Below are 24,833 nucleotides of genomic sequence, written 5' to 3' on the forward strand. Positions count from 1 at the left end.
GAAACTGTATCTCAAAAAGTAAATAAAAAAATTAAAAATTAAAACCTTTACACTTCACAGAAAATGAACCACACAATAAGAAATAAAATACTTGTATATAGCATATATAAGGAATTCTCAAAATTCAGCAATAGGAGATCAATATCTTAATCAAAAGTAGGCAAAATATTTGAATAACATGTAACCAAATAAGATACATAATGCCAATAAGCACGAGAAAATAGGATCAACACAAGAATTATGCAATTATAAATGGAAACCGTAGTGAAACAGGCATACACACACTTAACATCTGCAACACAAATCAGACAACAATCATTGTTGTCAAGATATGGAGAAATTGGAACTGCCATGGATTGCTGATGGCTATGTGTAAGCGTACAACTACTTTGAAAAATAATATGGCAATATCCTAAAAAGTAAAAGGGAATTTATGATACAATCCAGAAATTCCAATTCTACATATCTATAGAAAATAAATGAAAATTAATCTTTATATACAACAAATTGACCATCGATGTCCATAACAACTTGGCTCATGACAGTTATAAAGATAACAACATGCCCAGTAACTGATGAACAGTTACACAAAAATTGGAATATCTATAAAATGGAATATTGTTCAGTCATAAAACAGAGCAAATTGCTGATGTGTGCTACAATATAGGTGGACTTGAAAAACATTATTCTAAAAGGAAGAAATTAGATGCTAAACATCACATATTTCATGATTCTATTTATTGTGTAAGATGTCTGGAAAAGCAAATACATAGAAACTGAAAGATTTGTGATTGCTCAGGGTCTGATGCATAAGAGATATCCATGGGATGGTGGTAGTGTCTAAAACAAGGGATTAATGATGACTGTAAACTCTATATTTATTAATAATCATTAAAATATTTTATATGGGTGGATCTAACTGTGCACACTAGATCTAAGACTACAAAAAATAATAATAGCACTAATAAGCTTGCTTAAGCAGGTGTTAGGTCTCAGCTGCATTCTTACCCCTTCAAAATCTTTACCTGGATACGAAGAAAACCTGTGATAATTCTTATTTATTTGTTTATTTCAAATTGCATCACTGCAGGCTGTAACTATTTTATTTATGCCTTGACGTCCTACTATATTGTCTTTCTCCTCAGCAGGCATGTAAGCCCTCTGGGAATAGTTACTTAATTTCCCTCATTTAACATTTTATTCCCACAGATCTGCACACCACAAAAACACGTTTAAGAGCCATTTGTCAAACGTGATTAAATAAATGAATGAATGAACAGATAAGTGGCTGAGAAAACAGTCGAGTCATGTTTACTAGGCAAATTAGGTTCATGCAGTTGAAGATTAAATAGGACATCATCTTCTATTTTGACAGAATGGAAGAAAAAGCCGTAAAAGAGAGAAGTGGTATTTCCTCATGATCAAGAAAGTGGAATCCCTTGCCTAGAACAGGGATCTGAGACTGTTATTCCCAAAGAGGATAAGTTGCCAGAACTGTACACAGCCAACTTCCACCTCTCATTTTCTTTAACCGTCCCATTAACAAAGTTGTTTTCTCTAGGGTCTAGATCCAATTAAGAGCAAGGGCAGCAGAGGGGAGAACACTGAGTGAAGCAGTGGGAAAGATGTTTGCACACATTCCTCTGGGGATACAGAAAGCTTTACTGGCATGCCTACCCCTCTGCCCCCCCCCCACCTCTGAAACTTCTTTGCAGAAGGCATCAGGACAAAGAAGCACCCAGCATTCAGCTCAGGAACAGAAAATAAATACACTGGGAATACTCCACGGGCCCTGGCTGAATACAAAGCAGTAATTCAGCAGACAAACTGCTGCTTCAAAGAGAACAGAGAGCCTGCACTGAACAGCCCACTGGAAATGAGGGGGAGAAGGACAGGGAGAAGAAGGAGGGAGAATCTTCACCTCCTTATAATCTTCCCCTTCTGCACTGTCTCCCACAGAAACTGTTTAAAAGACAGTAGTAAATGAAGGGAAAAAGGGGAACAGGGTATAGACGGCTGTACAATCTTACATAATAGTAATAATAAGAAAATATAACAAAAATCCAAAGCCAAAGCCACATCTCTTTTTAGAAAATTTAAGATGAGAATGAGCTAATAGGTATTAGGACCAGGAGTAGTAATCACAGCAATCATGGCATTCCAGAGTAGGATGTAGAGTCTGAAACCAACCTGTACTACAGGCAGTAGAAACACATGATTAAAATGGGGAACAGCAAAGGGAGAGAAATGAGGAAACTCCTTTTTTTGTTAGTTCAGAGTGAATCTGAAAGTGATTTTTTTCATGCCCTGAGTACCTATGACTTCAATTATCTTGTTAAAAAGCCTGGGCTTTATTTCTAGTGTATGCGCTAAAGATAATACACACGTCCTCTTTTCCTTCTGAACCATGATCTAGTGAGGACTAATTAGGCATTTGGATGTGACTTCTTTAGAACTTTAGAGTGCTAGATAAACAAAATGGTTTTTGAAGTGACTTTACATTGTTGGTGCTGAATAAACATTAAATCACACTCAAGTTTTGAGGCTGAGTAAGAGAGAACAGTTTCTAGTTCCTTGGGGAAATCCTTATACTTCATTCCAGGATTTCTAAGCTAGTGACAAAACCCCACTAATTTTCCATAGGTCTAACTTCTTCAGTGAACAGTTATCCATGGGATTTAAAGTCAGAGACCTCTTACTAATGAAAGTTGAATATTTTATAACCAATGATGGTCATAGGACAGTGCAAACTATAGCTCCACAATGAAAAACAGTGGGATTCAGATAATTCTAGGGCAGAGATCATATACGGTATTTCTAGGTTTAACATAGATAGTCTTAACACAAGACAACAGAAGAGATAGTATGGATTAAATATGCTCTTTACCCATAAAATCTATAGAACTTAGCAAATAAAATGCCCTAGCAAGAGTCCTGGAAAATCTAGCTTTCCATCTTTTTGAATGATGGAGCTGTGTATGCCACAAATAAGGCTGGATGCCAGGTTAATACTCTTTATATTTGGAAAACTTTAGGCAGTGACCCATTTTTTTAATTTCATTTCTCCTGGATGTAGGCTTCTCTTTTTCTTTCCTTTCAACTAGATTAAACACTGTAAATCACAGCTTTACTTATAGGAAAGAAAGTATCTCCACTACTGTTGAAAATGTCATCCCCAAGAGGCCAACTTCACTAATGAAGGGAAAAAGTTTGCCACGCCAAATAAATCTCCTACTGTGGAGGGTTGGACATTGAGACCTGGTAGTGACTCTAGATCTCTAAGTCATAAAGCTTTGGCCAAGTCATCAACTCTGGGAATGTAATTATCACCCCAAATCAGCATGAAAGTAATTTCAAAAGAATTGCTTTCCTTTGATATTTTCTTTGACCCTATAGGTTTTCTCACTCCATATTTACTGGTGACAAGGGAAGATAGATATAGTATTATCATGTTATCTTTGGCATATATGGTCCATAGAATGGATTACAGTATCAAATATATTTTGTTCTGGATGTGCCATTTAAATAAATTGTTGAATACCTCTTACTCTCCAGACTCTGGGTCAAAGAGTTCTTGAGGCAGAGAAGTGAAAACTTATCGAAAATGGGACTGCAATAAATGTGCTACTGGTTGTTGAATCACAGAAACATCATTTATGGTCCCTGGAGTTTTATTTCCTCCTCTTTAAAACACAGAGCTTGGATGAGCATATCAGTACAAGAGTAATGAAGGGGTTACTCAGACAAGGTGCTCCTATAGGCTCAAATTTTCCTTTCCTTTATACTGCCATGTAAGTAGTTCACAGTGTAGCAGGGATTCAGAGCCAAAACCCTTCAACTACTAGCAAACATGCAGGCACTAAATTTCTTCATGCTGCATAGAAACTGATAAGTAAATAAGTAAGTCACAGAAGGAAATGATAAACTAAGGATGGAATAATTGTGATTTCCTAGGGGGCATAAAATATAGCTATAGAGAGAAAAAGGCAAGCTGCACACCCTTAAGGAAAGCAAGATATTAATGTACACGAAGGAAAGGAGATGTGGGTTATCAGGAAACACAATCGACAAAAAGAGAGAATGTAGTTCCAAATACTCTGGTGGCTGAGGCAGGAACATCATTTGAGCCTAGGAATTCAAGAACAGCATAGCAAGATCCTGTCTCAGTGATACTAGGCAAATACACTCTAGGACTGGTGAGTGCTAAGAAATCGAGACGGATGTGACACAGATTTAAGACCAACTTCAGTTTATTGAACAAGAAAAATAATTGTTGAATAGCTATGTTTGACAAAAACTCCCGAAAGTCTAAATCTAAATGGCTAGACTATAAGCTCCATCTTATTCACTGTTCATTACCACCACTCAACCCAGGGCCTAGTAAAATGTCAGAACTGAATGCATGGAAAGACGCAAGTCAGTAATACTGTCATGCACTGATAAGGATTTGGAATAGAATGATAGCAGTGGGAATAAAAAGGCTCCATTACTTACAGACAGCTCATTAAATTTACCAAGTATAAAGAAAAATAAAAGCAAAATAATAGTAATAATAAAACACTAACATCGCTGCAGCTCAGCTGGGAAACCAAATCTGAAACGTGAATTCTGCAGCTCTCTGTGTCTTCTTTGTCTTGAATCCTGAGGTTATCATCTTTCCATTACTTCCCAACTTTGCAATAACACAATGCTGACATCAACACAGAAAGGCTGTTTTTCATGCTAAAGAATTATAAGTCCAAGTAGGCTAAGAATGATGGGTAAAATTACTATTACTAATCTGTGTTGAAGTAAAGAAGTGTGCCAAGGAGCTGGGAAAACAAGTCTCGGGATGTTTTTTAGACAGGCTCCCTAGCCTCAAGTGGCCTGGAACTTGCTATGTAGACCAGGATGACCTTGATTTCACAGGGATCTGCCTGCTTCTGCCTCCCTAGTGCTGGGATTTAAAGGCATGAGCCACCAAGCCAAGCTCCTGGAATTTTTCTAACAGCACACAGATTGAGATTGCTTTATTCTGTTTAATGTGTCCTCTTCTTATTGGAATGCCTGCCTTCCTGCTCATGCTCTCTGTCTGCCACCTTCACATTTCACTGCAACCTTTAAGATTCAAAATTTTTATTAAAAATTTACCTGCATCAACTTATGAGTAAGTAGCCATCTGAACCACAATTAGGAACCTAATTCTTCATTTGTACAAGTTCCTCAAGAGACTACAATAGAGTGAGTCCAGATGGGGGGGGAGCATATCCTGAAATTTATGCAGTATAGAATCTTTTCTCAATGTATATGTTTTATTGGTTTTTGTGCATTTCATAACTTTTTTAAAAATAAAGAAGAGGGGACTGGAGAGACGACTTAATGGTTAACAGCACTGGCTGTTCTTGCAGAGGTCCCAGGTTCAGTTCCCAGCACCGCCATGGCAGCTAACAAGCATCTATAACTCCAGTTCCAGTCAATTCGATGCCCTCTCCTGGCCTCCATGGGCATTGAACATGCAGGAAATGCACTTATAAAATAAAATTAATAGATAAATAAACATAAAAATAAAGAACAATACAAAATGAAAAAATAAAAACAAAGGCAGGAAGAAGAAGCTTTACAATGGCCCACGTAAGAGAGGAACCCCAAACTTAAGCTCAATCTTTAAAATTACTGATAATGGTTATCTATTTAGTACCCACATGGTTTTGCATAGGGGTAGGCATACCAACTGTCTATAGAGAAGTCTAGGGCAATTTTATCTAAACTTGTAAAGTACCCTCAAATAGTAGAACACATGGTGTTCCCATGTAGCTCAGAGCCTTCGCTGAACACACAGTCCTGAGGTATACCTCGGCAGGCTACTCAACCTGAGGCTTCTGTGGCTCCTCAAACTTTATTCACATCTTGCTTTCTGCATCTACTGTCTCATTTCATAGAACTTTTTGTATTTATTGCTTATCTTTCCCATTTGTGTACTTCCATTCATGATCTATTTTATTTACTTGGAACATACCCTTCTCTATCATCCTCTTATCCTTCTCCTTTCCTACTTACACTTTAAAGAAACCTATCATTATCTAGTCTAGAATGATCTGTAGTCTCTGAATAACAAGATCTTTTTTTGAGACAGGGTCTCATGTATCCTTGTCTGGCTTTGAACTGACTATTTAGCTCAAGACAATATTGAACTTCTGATCGCTCTGTTCCATCCAGGGGTTAGTGCCTGCTAGCCAAACATGCTGCAAAGCGAGCTGTATCCTTACCTCTTATTATCAAAATCTTATAACTGATATATTTAAACTCAAGACATTTTCAATTTGAAAACAAGCCTTAATTCAGAAAATGTTAGCACATTTTTCACTATAATACAGAATATAGAGATATGAAAAACAGCAATAATTCATGTTTGAGACATGCAATATCCCTATATGACAAATAGGATATTATGAAGCCTTACAATAATCCCAGAGCTCTCCAGGAACCCATAGCTTAGGAACTGATTTGGGACTAAAACTGAAACTGAGATTTTACTCATAGAATTAATTCTTGCTTATTTAAGAGTTTGTCAGATAATTTTTATGCTCCACTTTCATTATCTTTTAACAAGTTCCTGTTTCGCTTTAATATTTACAATTTTTCCATTGGGAAATTCTGACATTTGGGAATACGTCTACTGTACACACAGATGACCCATTTGTGAATGGGGGTATCTGCGTTTTACTGGAATCTTGATATCAGATCCCATTCTAATTTACTTCTCTCAAAGTTTCAACCTTTTCATTCTCTTTAAAACTCCCAAATTTTATTTGAACTCTCTGTGCTTTTTCAAAACTGTTACTCCAAGTACCATTTATACAGCTTGGAGTCTGCCATTTCTGCAGACAAAGCCTTGCATAGATGCTTCTTTCAATGTAAACACTGCAAAGAATGAGGCAAGCAGTTTGGGTACCTGTCAGCTCAGCAAAAGAGACTTGCTTCATACTCTGATGATCGCTATTCATCAATTTTAACAGCTTTACTCAGAGTAAACTGTCACTTTGCATAAAAGACATAAAATAAGGGACCATGTATAGAAAAAAATAGAAAAGCAAAAATTCTGGTGTTGGTAAAAGATTCGGGTTCAACAGGAGGGGTTGCAGGTTTTCCCTAATTGTACTGATGGATGTTATTTATTGCTTGACTCATATTTAGTGGCAGTAGATATTATTTAAATTGTAAATACAAAAAATCCAAATTAAACTTCTTTTGTTTTATTATTTGTAGAGAAGTTACTTGATATGAAAAGTAAAGTCTGACACAGCAAAACACTCCTCAATCTAGCGCCAACAACTATCCAGGGAAATGATCCAGAATTAATATTACAACTTTTCTCCATTCTCCAGGAAGCCATCTGTGATGGGTTTGGTAGAGGGAAATATCTTATTAAAGAGGTTGGTGATGACTGTGTCTACAGGACCCAAGGGACCCAGGGTTACAGATGTTAAAGACTGGTATTCCCAAGGCTTCAGGCAGGAGTCAATAGAGAAGCCTGGGTTAGGAGATGGTGTCATGATGTACTCTGGGTGGGGGGCGAGAGAGTGGTGGGAAGTAATAATTCAATCCATATTAAACAGATGGTTAACACAGGGTGAAAATTTGGGAGCATAATATAAGGCATCCCATTTTCATAATTTTCCAATTGAAATGTCAACAAATTTTAGTTAGAAGTATTGTATGCAGTAGAGAATAGAACATCAACGTAAAGTTGGACAAAACTGTGCTAACTTATCAAAGGAAAAGTGGCTGTTAGAAGATGCAAAAGATGAATGAGATCACAATTTGGTTAACCTTACCAATTTCTATGAAGCAGGCTGACTATAAAAGCAACTATGAGATCATATGTGTCTTGATATTTCTATGAAGGAAGAGGAATGCTCTAAATAGGTCTTCATTTTTAATGAAATATTGTCATTATTTTTGAAATGTTTGTGTACTCTCTAAGAGGAAGAAAACAGTAAGTATACAGGATATCAAAACCCTACTGAAAATTGTTAGTGCATATATTAATGAATGAATTTTTCACAACCAATCTAAGTTACATGTAATATCAACAAAAATTCTTAATAAATACAAAATAGAGTGGAAATTCAGAGCATCACAGAATTACAGAATATATATGTTAGTACAGCTCTGAAAAGTTGCCCATTTCAGCCGTGTACCACATAAAAGTTTTGTCATTGTTATTGTATAATTCCTACTAGTGGTCACATGGACTCTGCTTAAATATGAAAATGGAAAAATTTATTTCAAGGAAATCTATTGCATTTGGCAGAAGAGAAATTTCATTTAATAATAATTACAGCCAAGACATATATGAATATAATTATAGACCCATCTGATTCATTCTCATAATGACCTCCTAAGGTGAGATGGATATATCATCCCATCACTTACATTTTCTAAAATAAGAAACAGAAGTCTATAATAAGAAATTACATGTCTAGGGATGTGGCAACCTTGGGGTTTTATGGCTCCTTATATTTACAAACAAGTCTGACAGTCACCACTCATCAAAAAAGCTTCTTTTGCAAAAGATGGAGAATATTACAGTTCCACAACTGGTCACACACAGAGATTAAGTGTCTGTAAATGCCCCACCCTAAGTGATACATTTACAGTGGAACCGCTACACCTAAGGCTCACAGAACAGAGTGGAACAAGGGGTACAGAGAATATTAATGCATCTATCAACTTTCGTTAATGAAGTTCCCTCATGCAACAGAGGGCAATGAACCAAAAGGTCACAGATGGCCAAAATGTATAGAATAAGAGTCTGTAGAGTGTGGGTCCCTGAACAGGACTCACATTAAACTTCACCCACTCAGGGCTCAGGGACTATTGCAAAAGAAGAGGTGGAAAGATTGAAGAGCCAGGGGAGGAGGTGCATGACCATATGGAAATAGAGTCTTGCAGGCTCCTGGAACCTTGCTATATGAACTTACAGTAATGGTGACAGCATGTACAAGAGCCATGCAAATTCAAGCAAAAAAAAAAAAAAAGCCAGCACAAAACTGTGGAAATGGGCAGCAGACCCCAATCTTAGCTGAGGGGCTATTGGACAGCTGACTACTGCTGGATGAGGAAAAGCTGATGTTCTTTAAAAGAATCACTTTAGACAAAGTGACTAGTCCTCAGTGAATGAACTGTCACTGAGGGACATCTGGGAACACTAACTTGACATAATAGGCCTTAACACAAATGACAGAATGCACAAATTCCAGTGGTAGGGGACTATGGGAGGGTGCCAATGAGAAAGGGGGTATAAAATGATTAAGATATTCTGTATGAAATGCAAAAAAGTTCAATAAAAAATTTACAAAAAAAAATCCAAGGGTGCCAATGGGGAAGGGGGTATAAAGATGATTAAGATGTTGTATATGGCCGGGCGTAGTGGCACATGCCTTTAATCCCAGCACTTGGGAGGCAGAGGCAGGCGGATCTCTGTGAGTTCAAGGACAGCCTGGTCTAAATAGTGAGTTCCAGGACAGCTGGGGCTACAGGGAGACCCTGTCTCAAACAAACAAACAAACAAACAAACAAAAAAGATGTTGTATATGAATTTTTTTAAAAAATGGAAAGAAAGGTAATAAATATTACAAAAAAGGAGAGAGAAGCAGGAGCCTAGATGGTCCAAGTAATTTCCCTATGTATACAAAACCAGCAATTGGTAGAGTGGTTGGTTGGTCCTTGGAGCTGCATCTTCTGACTCGGAAGCCTTGTTATTTCCATCATGCCACTTGGGTGTTCATGTTTTAAGTTATTCGGATTAGTTGTTTATTCAGCAAACCATGTTTTATATCAATTATAAAGTGCCATAAACTTTTTCCTTGTGACTTCCTGTGTTTTATTTTCTGAAGGAGATATAGTATAATTGCACATACATACAATATCCTTTTTTATACAGAGCTACATTATCACTCCTATAGTGTTCATCTTTATTTGCCTTACAATTCTGTGAACAAACACCTTAGTAATCATCTAATCTTTGTATCATATACAGTATCAAAAGTTTCCTTATTATGTTTTCACACAAATATTAAACATGACCAAGACAGAATAAGAGACTTCTCTACCACCATCTACCATCAATCAGTCTTTCTTTGTTCAACTCTGTAAAGAATTTAGCTCACTTTGAACCCATAACCAGCTCCTAAATCTGTAAGGAAAAATGCTAAAATATAGATACTCAAAGTAAATGGCATTTCCCAGACCCACCAGCTTGGGGCATTAGTTTTTTGTTTGAAGGAAACCTATTTACTGCATTACAGTCTGTTCCCCAGGAACTCACTGTTGGCTTCTAGTGATCACAGCTTGCTTTTCAAAGTTGTATAAAATTACATTCTAGTAGTTATATGTTTGGGGTTTTTGCTGTTGTTACTGACAACATACTATTAAACATATTTCCCTATTCATCATAACTACAGCAATATTACATACATATTACAAATATTCTGGATATATTTTTGTTTTCTACAAGTTTTAGTGTCAACAGTGTTTCTACAATTATGATCTTAAATTAATTTAGTATCTTGGCCATAATGCACACAACTCTGATAACTTCTTTATATTCTAATAATTTTACCTGACTTGGATTTTCAAATTAAAATGCTGTAATAATAAAATTTTGATAATTTTACATCCTAAAAATAAAACTTTTATTAAATTTGTTTGGGTTTTGTTTTGCTTTGTTTCTTGTTTGAGTTGTTGCTTGTTTTTGACACAAAGTCTCATGTATCCCTTGATGGCCTGAAATTTACTATGTAGACCAGGTCCGCCTCAAACTCAGAGATCCACCTGCTTCAGCCTCCTTGATTCTGGAATTAAAGGCAAGCACCACCAGGCCTGACAAAAATTTGTAGTCCTGTCTTTCAGGGGACAGTCTATCACCTTCAGCAAGTGTGCTCATTACCAGATCGCTTGACTGATTCAAATGTAAGAAATAAAGAATTTAGTCTGGACTTGAGATGCAAATACAAAAAATTAAAGCTATACTAAAAAAAAGCCACACGGTTATTTCTCCTTCAGCTAAGGCAGCATTAAGATATGATTTGTAATGGCAAATATAGAAAAGCAGTTTATTTTATTTTACTCTTTAGGACCTATAAAATAGCTCACATAGAATAGAAACAAGAAACAAGAAATTTGACTTAACTTACAAAATGGATTTAGCAGCTTATATAATAAGCAATTAAAATAAAACATTATTCAAAACAAATTAAGACAGTGTATATGATGCTTCTTATATATTGTTCACATCCTTGGTAACCCCGAATCTTAGTTTTCTGTGCTAAAATTCCTCACTATCAATGCATCAAATTAATTACGTACTAGTTTAAATGTTTGGTGACCCAAGTTCATATCTTTAGTGTAAAAGTTTTATCCTTCTGCATTTTATGTATAATTATAAATAAACATAGACATATATTAAGAATAAAATTAAGACCTTGTGTTCAAAAATATGCACACAATATAGATTATGCATATTTATGACACAAATTGTTTCTACTCAGATTCTGCACAAATACAGAGTCTTATTTTTAGAAGAACTAGATTTTGAGTTCTGTTTTATTTTTATGTGAGGATTAAGGCATTAATATATACATATATATTACATTATCTATACTATGACATTTATAAGAAGTCTTTGGAGGGATTTTAAAATTTGAACAAATCATCGTCCTGCTCAGAACAGCCTTTCTTCTTCTGATAAACTAAAATGTTTTCAGCTGTGTTTTGCCAGTTCATCAGATCAAGATCTTTCTTCTGAGGCAAATATGCACATTTTTAGTTTAGACCAATGAAAGCTACTAATAATTCTCTCGTTTACATAGTTAATGGGTTTCTCAGAACCATAATTTAAATTCCTTTGATGTTTATCTAATATAGTAATACCCTGCACACTTTAAGCAATTTATTGCAGTGGTTATACCTAGTTCTTCATATTATTTACTAAAGAAAGACAGAACAGAGATTAGAGAGTCAACAAAAACTCCCCTCATCTGCTAAATTAATGACTCAGCTATATAAAATTTGGATCTTAAGTTATACTCATACATATATTTCAGGACAGGCATAAGATGACAATAATCTTCCATTATCCCAAGACAAATATCAGCAATTAATGGGCACTATTTTCAGCTCAAATGGAGAGCATTACCCAAAGCCACACAAAAGGTAGAAGTCAGGGTAACAATTCTTTTTCCCAGTGAATGTTCTCACAGGTAGATCTTGTGCTGGTGCCTTGACAGTATTAGATTGCATTACTTTCATGCTTATCTTCTGTGCCTCCTACAGGATTATGGGAAAGAGTGGCATTACTAAAGCACACCTTTAAGGAGATATAATTAACTATAGACAATACATAGGGAATTAATATGGAAATTCAGCATCTTATATTACAACATAATAAAGAATAATGTATCATTGTATAGGATGTTGTGCTTCAGCTTTCCTTGCTTATCAACTTTTCTTCTAGTCCCCTATAGATCACGTCTTTCTTCTTTATGAAAAGACATACAGAAGGTCATTTGGAAGTATTACAAAGTTCATTCTACACTCAGTTTTCACTTTCTCTGAAAACAAGGAATGAGCTCTAAAATGCAGGACGAGGGTAAGCATCATTATGCAGGATGAGTTTATAATTTATAGATGTGAATGTATCTCGCCTCATTTCATAAGAAAGAAGGAATGGAGGAAGACACACCTGTTGGACACTACTCTGCAACCTCAAGTTACTCCAACTCCCTAATCTTGTCCTTAAGAGTCCACAACAACCACTAGATGGAGAAATCTCAACATCTCACCAAAGAATCTTGGAGTGAGTTCCTCTTCATATAAGCTGTTCTTCTATCAGAGAAAGAAGCAGTGTCTGGGGATCTGTGTCTCTAACTGTAAAGCCTTAGGATCTGTGTAAACTGTTTTCTGTGGCTTTCTCGTTTTCTGGAAAACTGTCCTTGAAATGCTGTAAGAAATGGTAATTGGCCAAACCCATTTACTTACCCCAAGTCCCAGTATTCAGAGAATAACTGATACGTGATTTCACAACTATGCCCTCTTCAATTACAGACCCATAATTAACCTAGTAGTGACTGACTTCACTACCAAAATATTTCCCTTCAGCCCTGTCTCATCCAAATTTGCTTCTTCATTTATAAATCAAGTGCTAGTTGCTTGATATACAGTGTCACCACTCTCCTCTGTTCAGCTCACTAAACTAATATTTATTTGAGCTTCTACAGATACTAAGCTAAATTCTGAGATGAAATGTTAAAGTGGATTAAATATCTGTCCTTGAAATAAGGAATAAATAAATAGAATGTTTTCCTAAAGTACAGTAAATGCTAAGCGCAAGATACACAGAGAGGTTATCATTGATAATAAATAGGGCACTTAGCCTACCTGGTGAAGTAGAAAGGAGTTTCTGAATGAGATCACATCAATACTGAGCCTTAAGTCTTGAACCTTAAAGGAGGTATGGGGAGGGGTCATCTAGTAAAGAAGTATGGTGGGGGAGTGGGAGTATAGGGCAAAGGAAGAGACTGTAAATGGCATCATAAATGAAGCCAGGAACCAGCACTGTGTATGTATGTACACATGCCTTTAGTCAAGACTACGGGAGGCTCTGAATTGGTGTAGGCAATGAGGAAGCAGAGTATAGAGGGGGTTATTCATTAAAGAGCTATGGAGGAAGAGAGGCATTTTGGGGAACTGGTGACTTTGTAGACTAATGTTGGAAAACAGCAGGCTTAGGCTAGCAGAAGAGGCACTCATGTCCATGGTTATACCAAACATGTGACGCCTGGAAGTTCTAGGTCAAGAGAAGATGCAATCTGACAAGCTTATCAGAATCAGAAAGAAGCGAAGGTCGTTTGAGAACTTTTCTCTATCTAGTTGCCATAGAGCTAGACCATGTTCTATTATCTTCACTTGAAAAGCAAGAATTTTAATTGAGCTCTACCTTCAGAGCTCAGTTTTCCAAAATTCACTGTGAAACACCCTGGGGTTACTAAATCTCTTATACAGAGCTTCAGTTGTAGGGACTGAGTCCCTATGTCTTACAACTTGAGCACGTTCTCTGTCCTGCTCATATTCCTGGGCTCCAAGTCTCTCACTCTTGAGGCTTCAGTTTATTTAAGTTGTCTCCTGTCCCAAGAATTCTATTCCTTCTCTGAACTCTACCACATGTGGCTGAGTCTTCAAAAGGAGCTGACAGATTTCCCTGGGATGCCTTCCTGCCATCCTTTATACTTCACTGGAAGGGACTGTACCCCCATTAAGCTTTTTCCCTTCTCATGGCAAAACATGTTGGTTCTCCATGGAGTCACACTGAGCATAGTAAGAAAGCTTCAAGGGACCTCACTGTCCTTGCCACAGCACAACGTCCAGGCCCCTGCATTCTGGGCAGGGGGTATATTGCTCAGGTGTCAAGCTAATTCTATGAACAATTCCTCCTGGGTCACCAACCATCACTTCCATTTTTAGCTTAAAGGAAATTATGTATACATTAGAAAAATTAGGCGTATTTGCCTCCAAGTATTTTAACTAGCAAATCTGCCAATAAGTCTAATGCATAAAGTCATCTTTATGGCTATGCAAAGAATGGCTAACCAACTGAAATCAAAGGTTTAGAAGAACATAACTTCCTGCAACCATCCTAAATAGGGTTTCTCTGAGAGAGACAGTAAAGGAAGTAATCAGGTCCAAAGTCACAGGTAACAGTCAGTAAAAGAGTAGCCTTGGGAAAGGGCTTGGAAGCCAACATGAAGTCTGAATAACAGACAAAAGCAACAGAAGCAGGAGGGAAAAGGGTTTTGAAAAATTAAGATCAGGGCCAGGTGTGGTGGTGCATACCTTTAAACCTAGCACTTGGAAGGCAGGTACAGGGTATTTCCGTAAGGTCAAGGCCAGCCTGGTCTATACAGCATAGTTCCAGGCCAGCTGGGGCTACAGGGAGATCCCATCTTAAAAACCAAAAATAAATCAGTAAGTGAAGAAATTAAATTAAATTAAAATGAGACCACATACCCTTGGTACAGGTCCATAAAAATACAAGAATGGCTCTAAGAATGGAAGCTGGAGCCTCTAGTTGGAAGAAAAAATAGAAAACAAACAAACAAACAAAAAAACCCTTTGGTTTAGACAAATAGTGAGCAAATAAAAATTGTGGCTTTTGGGGGGGGGGATAATCCATGTTGACCAGCCCTAACTGGATGATCCTCCTCAAATAAATGCAGATTTGATTTGTAGCAATGACAGAGGGAGAAGAGGAAGGTAGGAATAAGAGACAGGTTCCGAGGGAGAAAGAGTAAAGAGGGAGGGCCCTTTGAGCATCGTTTGGAGTATGGAGAATGATGAACCGATGAAGAGCAATGGAAACCAAGAAGATAATTTCATGGTATTCTATGACAATTAAGAAACATGAGTTGGGCTGGAGAGATGGCTCAGTGGTTAAGATCACTGGCTGCTCTGGCAGAGGACACGGGTTTGATTCCCAGCACCCACATGGTGGCTAACAACCATCCTTAATTCCAGTTCCAGGGGATCCGACGCCCTCTTCTGAGCTTCACGGTCATTGCATGAAACGGGTGCATGTATACACATGCAGGCAGTATATTCATACATAGAAAATAAAAATAATAAAATATTTTAAAAAGAGATGTGAGCTCTAAGGCTCAGATAGTTATGTGAGCTTTTGAGCAACTGACTAAAATTTTCTCTTCAATTGCATAACTTTAGAATAAGATAGTGGATCACCTAATCTCCAATGCATTCCCTACTCGAAATTTCTGTGCATTGCTCCAGCAGTAATTAACAAAGTCTAAAATAAAGGGTTTTATTTTGTGAAGGTTAATCACACATTAGCTTGAAATTATGTTTTGATTGCAGGTGACTAGAAAAAAGTGTTCACTCTCCCTGCAGTGCTAGTAAAAGATATAATGATATTTTAAGATCCTTGTGACTTTAAAAAGACAGTAAAAATATCTGTGGGCAAATGAGAAGCATGTACCATGAATTAAGAACAAAAATCATTTCATTATTTTCTAAATTTCTAAACGTTATCTCCTGTTTAAAGTATGGCAATAATCTTTATGAACTTATATTTTATACCATTTTATAGTCTATAAAACATTGATGTTTCACTGATACTTGCTACTTCATTATCATTAAAATAGCTTGTTGTGCACCATGTTGTTATCGCTTATTCTCTTTGCGTAGATGAGACAACTTCCTGCTATGAGACCTTACCCTTCTGATTTCCTATTAATCAACCTGAGCTTACAATATATCCTTCACAAGAAATCTGTACCTGTGACATAAAACCTGTCTCTAAATTTAAAATAAGACCACTCACCATGAAAAGGTCAGGTGAATTCTACAAATACAAGTGTTTTGTACACCATAGATTTGTGTGCACAGAAACATAAGTACCTAGATTAACCTGCTTGAATAGATTAACACTAAAGACATTTTTCTTGTCTACATTTCTCCTTTGACTCTCTCAGAGACAGCATTTAAAACAATGACAAATGCAACCAACCTAGAATTCTTAAATCCTGCCTGGTCTAAATCCTAAAGTGAACACAGGGCAATAGTTTTACGAAATCAAGCTTTGACGCTATTTCAAATATTATGTAAATTAGATCCATAATAAATCACCCTACTTTTTATTATATTGTCATGATGAAATAATACAGTAATTTATGGAACGATGGATATGTCTTCTATCCCAATTGAATTTGAATTTGTTTGTTGCCATATTTCTCAAACCATACAGGACTTTAAAATTTTACTGTATATCTATTAAGTGCTGCTGAAAATTGTTTGGCCAACTGATTCCTTACCCCCTAAACTGGTTCTTCTTTCTCTGTACGTAACTGAACCATTAAAAACAAGAAGCAACAAGTTAAGCACAAGGCCTTCCTCAAACTCATTCAACAAGAATTTATGAACATCAGGAATATACAGCTTCAGTACTTTTTAAAGCTTCACAGCTGAAAATGCACAGCCATAAGAACTCTTCAAAAAAGGGATCTCACATCTTGGAAATGTTTAGGAACCACTTGGGGGTTGTTAAAAATGAACATTCGGATGGTCAGTTTAGAATAGACTCATATTTTAGTTTGAAAGTGACTATGAAATTCCTGGTGCCCCTTTGTGGACCACACTGACACTAAAAACGTGCAGTGTTTCTCAATGTGTGGCCCAGACCTGCAGTGTATAGGTTACCTAAGCATTTTTGAGAAATGCAGGTTCTAATGTCACACTAGAAGTCTACTAAATCAGAAACTCTGAAGGTGGAGTCCAGCAGGCTGTGTTTTAGCAAGGTCTCCATGTAACATAGTTATACACTCAAGTTCCTGAAACACTGTCCTCAAAACACGGTTCGCTGAAGTCTAAGCACCTAGCTTCATGTGGCTGGAAAATGAATGACTCCTCATTCTTGTGTAGCACTTTACAGTCCAGCCAATCTTTTTGTTTACCTCTTATGAGCTTCTTAAAACAACCCTATACAACAACTAAACTACACCATTTCAGCATTCTGTAAATGAAACTTCACTCAAAATAATTCATGGATTTATTCAAAGTCATAGTATACAAGGAGAGATCCAAATTTAGAGTCCAGACCTTCTGAATCTTATGACTGCACAGGCAACGCATGAAGAACAGGACAAAATGCTGTAACCTTAAGTAATGGCCCAAGGAGTGATATCTCCAAGGTTCAGATGAAGGCACGGAAGGGACCTGCACATTCAGGCAACCTTCTATCAGGTGAGTCACAGCTGTTTGTATTTGGAGCTCGCAGTGACCACAACAAAGTGAGCTAATCCTTTTTGGCCTGAGCTTGCTGTTATGTGGAATCAGCTTTGAGAAACACAAATACTGAACCTTCACCAACTGACTTAGTGGATGAATCACCACAATTACATGAGTAATTCATGTGAAGTCCGAATTACAAAAAATAGAAAAATCGCCTTTACTTTGTGTGTGTGTGTGTTTGTATAGACTCATGCATTCCATACGTAGAGAAATACAAAAATACACAATTTGCATTTGTCTTGTGAGCTTTGCCTGCTGTGTTTCTTGGGCCATAAGTGAAAACCAATGACATAGTTCATAGGTGCATAAGCATTTTTAATAAAATGTATATAAAATGCCATAATCCTAGATGATATACAGCACATTATACTTCATTCTTTACTACATATATTTAATGAAGGATTTTATGGGCAATGGATGATCCTTAAAGCATTAATGATAGCCAATAAATTTTGATTACCTTTAGTGATTTAGCTATAAAGAAAAGCTCAGAATTGTCACAACCTTTCACTGTAGGCCCACAAAGTTTGTTTTCAAATAGTGAGTTATAAGTAGTAGAAAATCACATATTGTGTCAGGAGTTTGTTGAATGTTGACACTTTCTAAGTGAATGTAGGCGTTCCAGATGCCTTATAGAAAAGGAACCATGTTTTCTCTTGAAATATGAACAGAAATTTTATACTTCATTGTCAAATAATCACATCCTTTTTTGTTGTTTCTTCTTTTTCCCTTGGTACAGAAACAAACATGGAAGTAAAATCTAAAATTTGGAAAAACAAAATTTAAGTATGCTTTACTATGACATTTAGTTTCTATTAAAATTCCATACACTTATTGTATATATTTACATTTAAATGGGAAAAGAGTTATCATTGTGAAACTATTAGAATATTCTTGCAAACATCAAAGAGAGTTAGAACTGTAAAATAAAAAGAAGCCCAACATGTCTCATTTAGACACTTAGAATCACAGTATTTGGAACCTCTGCATTTTCTCATGTATACACTCACATATGTAATGTGCATATATATGTAATATTTACAAAGAGATTTTATGAGCAGGTTACGATGATAAAAATATATTATGCAGCCAATAAGGTTGCTTGACATCAAGTATTTTAATATCTTTCTAGATGTACGCTGTCAATATTGAAAAGGTAGTTGTTAAAATGATATTTGAAAGTTTATTATGGATAACTACCTATTACTAGTTTTCAATGATTTATCAATAGAGCTATATGTGTTTCAGTTCATTAAGATCGAGCAATAGGTGAATCACTATGAGTGGTTATGTGCAGAGTACAGGGTTAGAAGGACCAGACTAGAAAGTCATGTAGCATTTGATGGAACTTTTGGATTATAATGACAGCAGTGAGGTAGGTGACCACTGTTTAGAGAAACACCTGAGGCTGCATCATGAGTAAAGCCCTGTGGATAAGTATGTGTTTCACATGCTTTCTTGTACATAAAAATATAAATCCAGATTATGGTTCATCCTACCTAGAAAGGAATTCCAGATGAGCTTTTTGCTACACTGCTTCTACTTGTCTGTGGATCATACTTTGGTCATTTGTCCTCCGATTGGAAGTGTTGTAGTGGGTATCATGAGCTATTTATGTAATTCCTCATAAAGATCTGAAAGTTCCCCCAAGGAGCAATCAGGTTAGCTATGCATGACAGGCTATCTCTCCTCCAAGTTTTGTCATAATAATTTTATGATTTTAATATTTTTAAAAAGATAGAAGTTACAGAACATGCCTATAACCTGGTCATTCTCCTATCCTATCATGATACACAGTAATGTCAAAGATCACATTATATTATACCAATCATCAGTTCTTAGGGAAACATATGTTTCATGGAAGCGAGGGTGAAAGTAAATGTTTTGGAGCTGCATCAGCCCAGGTTCTGTCAGTGGAGCCCCAGAACGACAAGTCTCTCTTGTCTCCTGTTACCATTTCAAGCTATTCAGGGCCACACACTCTGAGAGAGGATTTTGCTTTTCTTGCCACTCCACTTTCTTGGTGCCAAGCACCCACTGTGGCTTCCAATGAATCAAGTTCTCCTTCCTCTCCTCCCTGGAAGCTCACACTCCCAGAAAAATGTCACAAATAAAGTGGAAGTATGCCTTTCCCAGGCTAGACTTGCAAACAAAAAGTAACAGTACCATTCTTCACCAGGAAACTGACCCACAAAGCAGAGTGGATTCAGTTAAAGAGATTGAGAAGAAGGTCAGCTAAGAAAACAAAGGGGACTCTCTCCATAGTTATGTCTGTTAGAGCTTGACCTACCCCATAATAAAGCCTTGTGTGAGGAAAAGAAAACAAAAAGACAGCATGTTGTTAGGTGAGGCCAGGAGAGGCAATGGGCTCCCATAGGTTACTTATTTGCATGCTGTTTATATTCTCTTTCCCTGTCAAGGGCTGGTGCTGCATTTTTTTTGTCTTTTCTCTCAGCCTCCATTTCCACCCTGTAATGTCTGATAAAGTGTAGTGTTTAAAAACCCACAAAACTCCATTTCTTTGGAGCCTTAAACATACAAAAGCACATCTATATCACATGGTGATGTTTACATAATGAGACTGCTTCTCCTAGACGTAGACTTCTATCAATATACCATATGAAAGTGCAAGATCCACTTACTCATCTGCATTAGTATGAACACGCTTCTCTAACTCTTAGCTATCTGTACCTTAGGATGCAGGTGATACTGAATTGGAAAGACATTGCCAAGTTTTCAGACACTAACTACAAAGCTGTATACGTTCATATATTCACATTTGGCACATTCAATCTCATAATTTGAAAAGTAGCACTTCTAGGGCTAGGATAAATATAGATAGTTTCACCAATAAAGGGTTAATGATGTTCGGGAATATGAATGTCAGCAGTTGAGACAGCATGCTTGTGTGTTTGCAAAAATATTTTCTGCATTATTTCCAAATCCCTTTGCAAACAGATAAATTACTCTACAAATCTTATTACTCTGTGTGGATAAATCACACATGCAGGTTTGCAAGGCTGGAGAGCTACAAGGGAAAATCTGCTTTGAAAAGGAGGATCTTTGGGATCCATAATCACTCTAAGCTCAGGAAATGAAGGAAGAAGTACTTCATTTGCTTACTTTCTACAGTCTGGAACAGCACATGCACATACAAAACACACACAACACATGTTCCATCACACCACATACACTTTCCTCTCTAACAAAGCTAGAGATCCCAAAGCAGGACACTCTGTGACAGCCAACCAAATTTATTTCTGAGAAAAGAAAAGAAAACTTTGCTGCTGTCGGCAGCTCTGCTACAGAACTGCTCCCTGATGCCCCAGGGTTTATGCACTATCAGCTCCTTGCACACAGATTAGAGGTTTATTTTCTAAGGCATACTGTTTTTTATTGCCATAACCAGCAATATTAGCTGGATAGACAGACTGACACTGGGTCATTTTATCTGGGGGAAATGAGATTTTAAAACATCTCCAAGGAGAATATTTTCTTTTTTATCTTTTTATATTATTATCTGCCAGAGACTCAAGAAAAGCTGGAGACAGGGAGACAGAAGAGAAATACAGGAAAAGGCACTTGGCGCTTTAAAGAAATAGAATAATTACCTGCTACCATCCCAGTCTCTCTAGCTCACTGTCCCTTAAAAGGGTCAAACTCCCAAGGACTTGGGACTCTTTCCTATCCAAATTTAAATCACAAATTACATTGCAGAGTTTGGCAGAGCGGAATAAAAATAAGACTTTGAAGTTAATAATCAATTTGAAGTATTTATGTAATGCCAGGTTAATTCTTTCCCCACCTCTGTGCTTAAGTCTTCTTAACTGCCAGCCTTTGGGCTCAACCCTTTTCCCCTTCTTCGCTTGATTCTTGTGTTGATTTCTATCCACATTCCAGAAAAGTCTCAGTAACCACCTAAAGTTGTAAGATTGATTTATTGCCTTCAATGTCAATTCAGAGATCTTTACACAGTCTTCTATCAGAACCACTGTTAGTGAGGACTGAGAGACTTGCTACCACACACACACACACACACACACACACACACACACACACACAAACAGGAGCAGGAGAATGCAGGACCCTGTGCCACTCTTTGAGAGCCATAACTCAACAATTCTTCTGTCTGAATTAAGGAACCTCAACAGAACTCTGAAGTGCAAAGCACGAGCAGTTATCACAGCAAGAATACAGTCCAATGCCACTAATGCTACACACTGGAGAAAACATCCAAAGAACCAAACAACATTCCATGAGCACCACTGGTTCTTGACAGGGACCAGAATTCCCCTGAATTTTGTCTGCTGCTGGATGCTCAAGTGAGTGCAAGGCACACAATCACAGGCACACATCACAAGCCAGCAGCACCAAGGGAGCTGGAGTTCAAGGCGATCACACACACACACACACACACACACACACACACACACACACACACACACACACACACACACACACACACACACACACTACTGACCCACTGACGCGCGCGACGGAAAAGTTGCCCGCAAGCCCTACCTGAGGATGGCTGTGTCCCCCTGTCTCACGGTGATGTTGTCGGTGCCTCGGTTAAAATCCACGCTGCGAACAGGCAGTCCTGTGGGAAGAAGGCAGAGCAATCTCAGTAGGACCAGCGGCAACTGTTTCCGATCAGGTTGAACTCTCCCGACCATGGTGGCCTCTCCGACTTGGTCCTCGGTGGACTCCGGAGGCGTGTGTGCGCTGCTGGCCACGGATAGGGGCTCTAAGCACTTGGGGCTCCCAGTCACTGCCAAGGCTGCTCGGGCGGGTCCAGCACGCGCCCCCTTCCACTTAGCCTCGCTCTTTCCCTCGCTCAGTCTCTTTCCCCTCTGAGACTTAACAAAGCCCTCATCAGATCCAAGCAGGGGTGGGGAGAAAGTGGAGGCACAAATTTTCTAAAGGTAGAGTGTAAGTGTAAAACGCTTAGTGATGAGGAGGCTTCTCTGGACTCCCGGGCTAGCTCCTCCTCTGCCAGCGTCTGGGCTGTGCTGCTTCCCTCTGTAACCCACTTTCCCAGGCGGGCAGGCTAGAGCCAGCACTGAGGCTGCCAGGGAGTGTAAAGAAACAGCCTCGCAGTAGCAGCCCTGGAGCTCTCTCCCACTCCCTCTCTCTCTTGTTTCTCTCTCCAGTTCTCTCTCTTTCCAGTTCTCTCTCTCCAGTTCTCTCTCTCCAGTTCTCTCTCTCCAGTTCTCTCTCTCCAGTTCTCTCTCTCTCTCTCTCTCTCTCTCTCTCTCTCTCTCTCTCTCCCTCTCTCCCTCTCTCCCTCTCTCCCCTCCCCCCCTACCCTACTGGTTTTCAACAGCCCCCGCCACGTCATCCCCTCCTCCTTCCCCTTGGCGTGGCCCCTCGCTTTGCACAACTGCCCCCTTCAACAGAAGCCAGCCTCAATGAAAGCCTGATGCGCCTTTGGGTTGTCAGGACAACAGCTCCATCTGAGGCCTGGCTGATTTCCTTAAGAAGAGGGAATGGAGCTCCGAGGTACTGACCGGGAAGAAGGAAGGGGACTTAGGCCATAAAGGAGTACAGGAAAGAAGAGAGGAAGCATGGGGTGAGAGACATGCAAACCTTGACAAATGGAGAGAGAGAGCTACAGAAGGATAGGAAGGCATATGTGGGGGGGGTCGGGGGGGGGACTTGAAAGATGGGCTAAAAAAGCTGAAACAGAAGAAACTGGGCATGTGAGCCGCAGACTGAAACTCAACAATCCTAGTGAATGGCTTTCCAGTCCCACATCTTACTTTTTCTCTCTGCTGTTCTTTCTGTTGCAGAATTTAAAAGGTTTAGCTTCTCTCTGGTCCTTCATCCCCTCCCCCTCTTGGAGCCCCTTATGAAAGATGGATTGGAGACAATGCTGGTATTGAGTGGTCTGGGGTGTGAATGCTTGGCTTGTCTTTTCCAAGTGCCAGCCTCAGCAGCTGATCCCTGATCCCTAAATCAACCTCACTCTCCAGGAAACCCAAGGCCCTGCACATGAGTGATGGTATTTCAGATTATTGGTCAAATGACACGTTAGGGTTGCCACACAAGTTCCCACAGACACTTGCTTTTCAAAATGTTTCTTTTTAAGGAAGTAGATTCGTATATCAGAAAGTTTGCCATTTACAAGATCTAGGCTGCAGGCAGCACTCTAGTGAATACCAGACACCAGAGAGGTTACTGTCATTTGTCACTCCTACACAATGATCCAACCACGTGATGAGGTCCTTAAGGCACTAACACCTTAGTCACTCAAATACCAGGCAGCTCCATCAGCACTGACGCTGAGAATGAAAGATGGGGTTGGACTAGGCAAAAACTTCTTTTCTGCTCTGAGAATTTTGTTTTTTAATTCAATTATTCATGTGGTCAAAACCCAAAGGTATAAAATGCTACAGGAAGAACTACTACTGACAGTACACAACTCATTTCTCCTACTAGGAGCCATTCCCTCTTCTCCTAAAGGAGGAAGGAGGAGGATGGGTTTCAGACTCTTTCAGGCTTTGAGCAAGAAAACCATCCTCAGACCCTCAGAATAAACACTCTTGGTCTCCTTTAGGCTTCTCTGCACCAGCAAGACCTTTTGTGTTTCAGCTGTTTCCTGTCTGATAGCAAAGAAAATATACAAGGGCAATGGAGAAGTCCCAACTGAAGAGTTTCTGAGTCATCCCTATAACTATTCTACATTTGTGAGCAGGGAAAACTCCAGATTGGGACACTCCATTTGTTGCAGCCCCTAGTCTGGACATTTCTGTTCATATTCAATACATTACAAAAACATACAAATGCACACACACTCATATACACAAAAACATCTAATATTCTTATTTACACAATTGGTTTGTTGAAGACATTCATATATACATATACATATACATGTATATATATATGACATATATGTATATGAAATTTTTTGGAACCCCTGTCAAACCCCTCCAGGACATAAACACTAAGGAAACATTCACAGTGCTGACACTTGCCTTGTCCCCCAGAGT

The 24,833-nt window shown here is 38.2% G+C and overlaps 1 protein-coding gene across 4 annotated transcripts in view; it reads right to left on the reverse strand.

Annotated features, from left to right (window-relative positions):
- The window catches only part of Lsamp (limbic system associated membrane protein), a 688,907-nt gene extending 665,874 nt beyond the window's left edge, over positions 1-23,033 (reverse strand). For 3 of the 4 annotated variants that reach the window (XM_008842878.3, XM_008842877.2, XM_008842876.2), the window contains exon 1: positions 22,360-23,033. In XM_008842878.3, the coding sequence (XP_008841100.1) occupies positions 22,360-22,514 (155 nt within the window). In that variant the 5' untranslated portion in view covers positions 22,515-23,033. The remainder of the gene's footprint in view (positions 1-22,359) is intronic. The other variant, XM_008842879.2, reaches the window with a different exon arrangement.
- Positions 23,034-24,833: the final 1,800 nt, after the last annotated feature.

The sequence above is a fragment of the Nannospalax galili genome, unplaced genomic scaffold (genome assembly GCF_000622305.1).
Source record: "Nannospalax galili isolate Female #2095 unplaced genomic scaffold, S.galili_v1.0 scaffold18, whole genome shotgun sequence".
In the NCBI taxonomy this organism is placed as follows: domain Eukaryota; kingdom Metazoa; phylum Chordata; class Mammalia; order Rodentia; family Spalacidae; genus Nannospalax; species Nannospalax galili.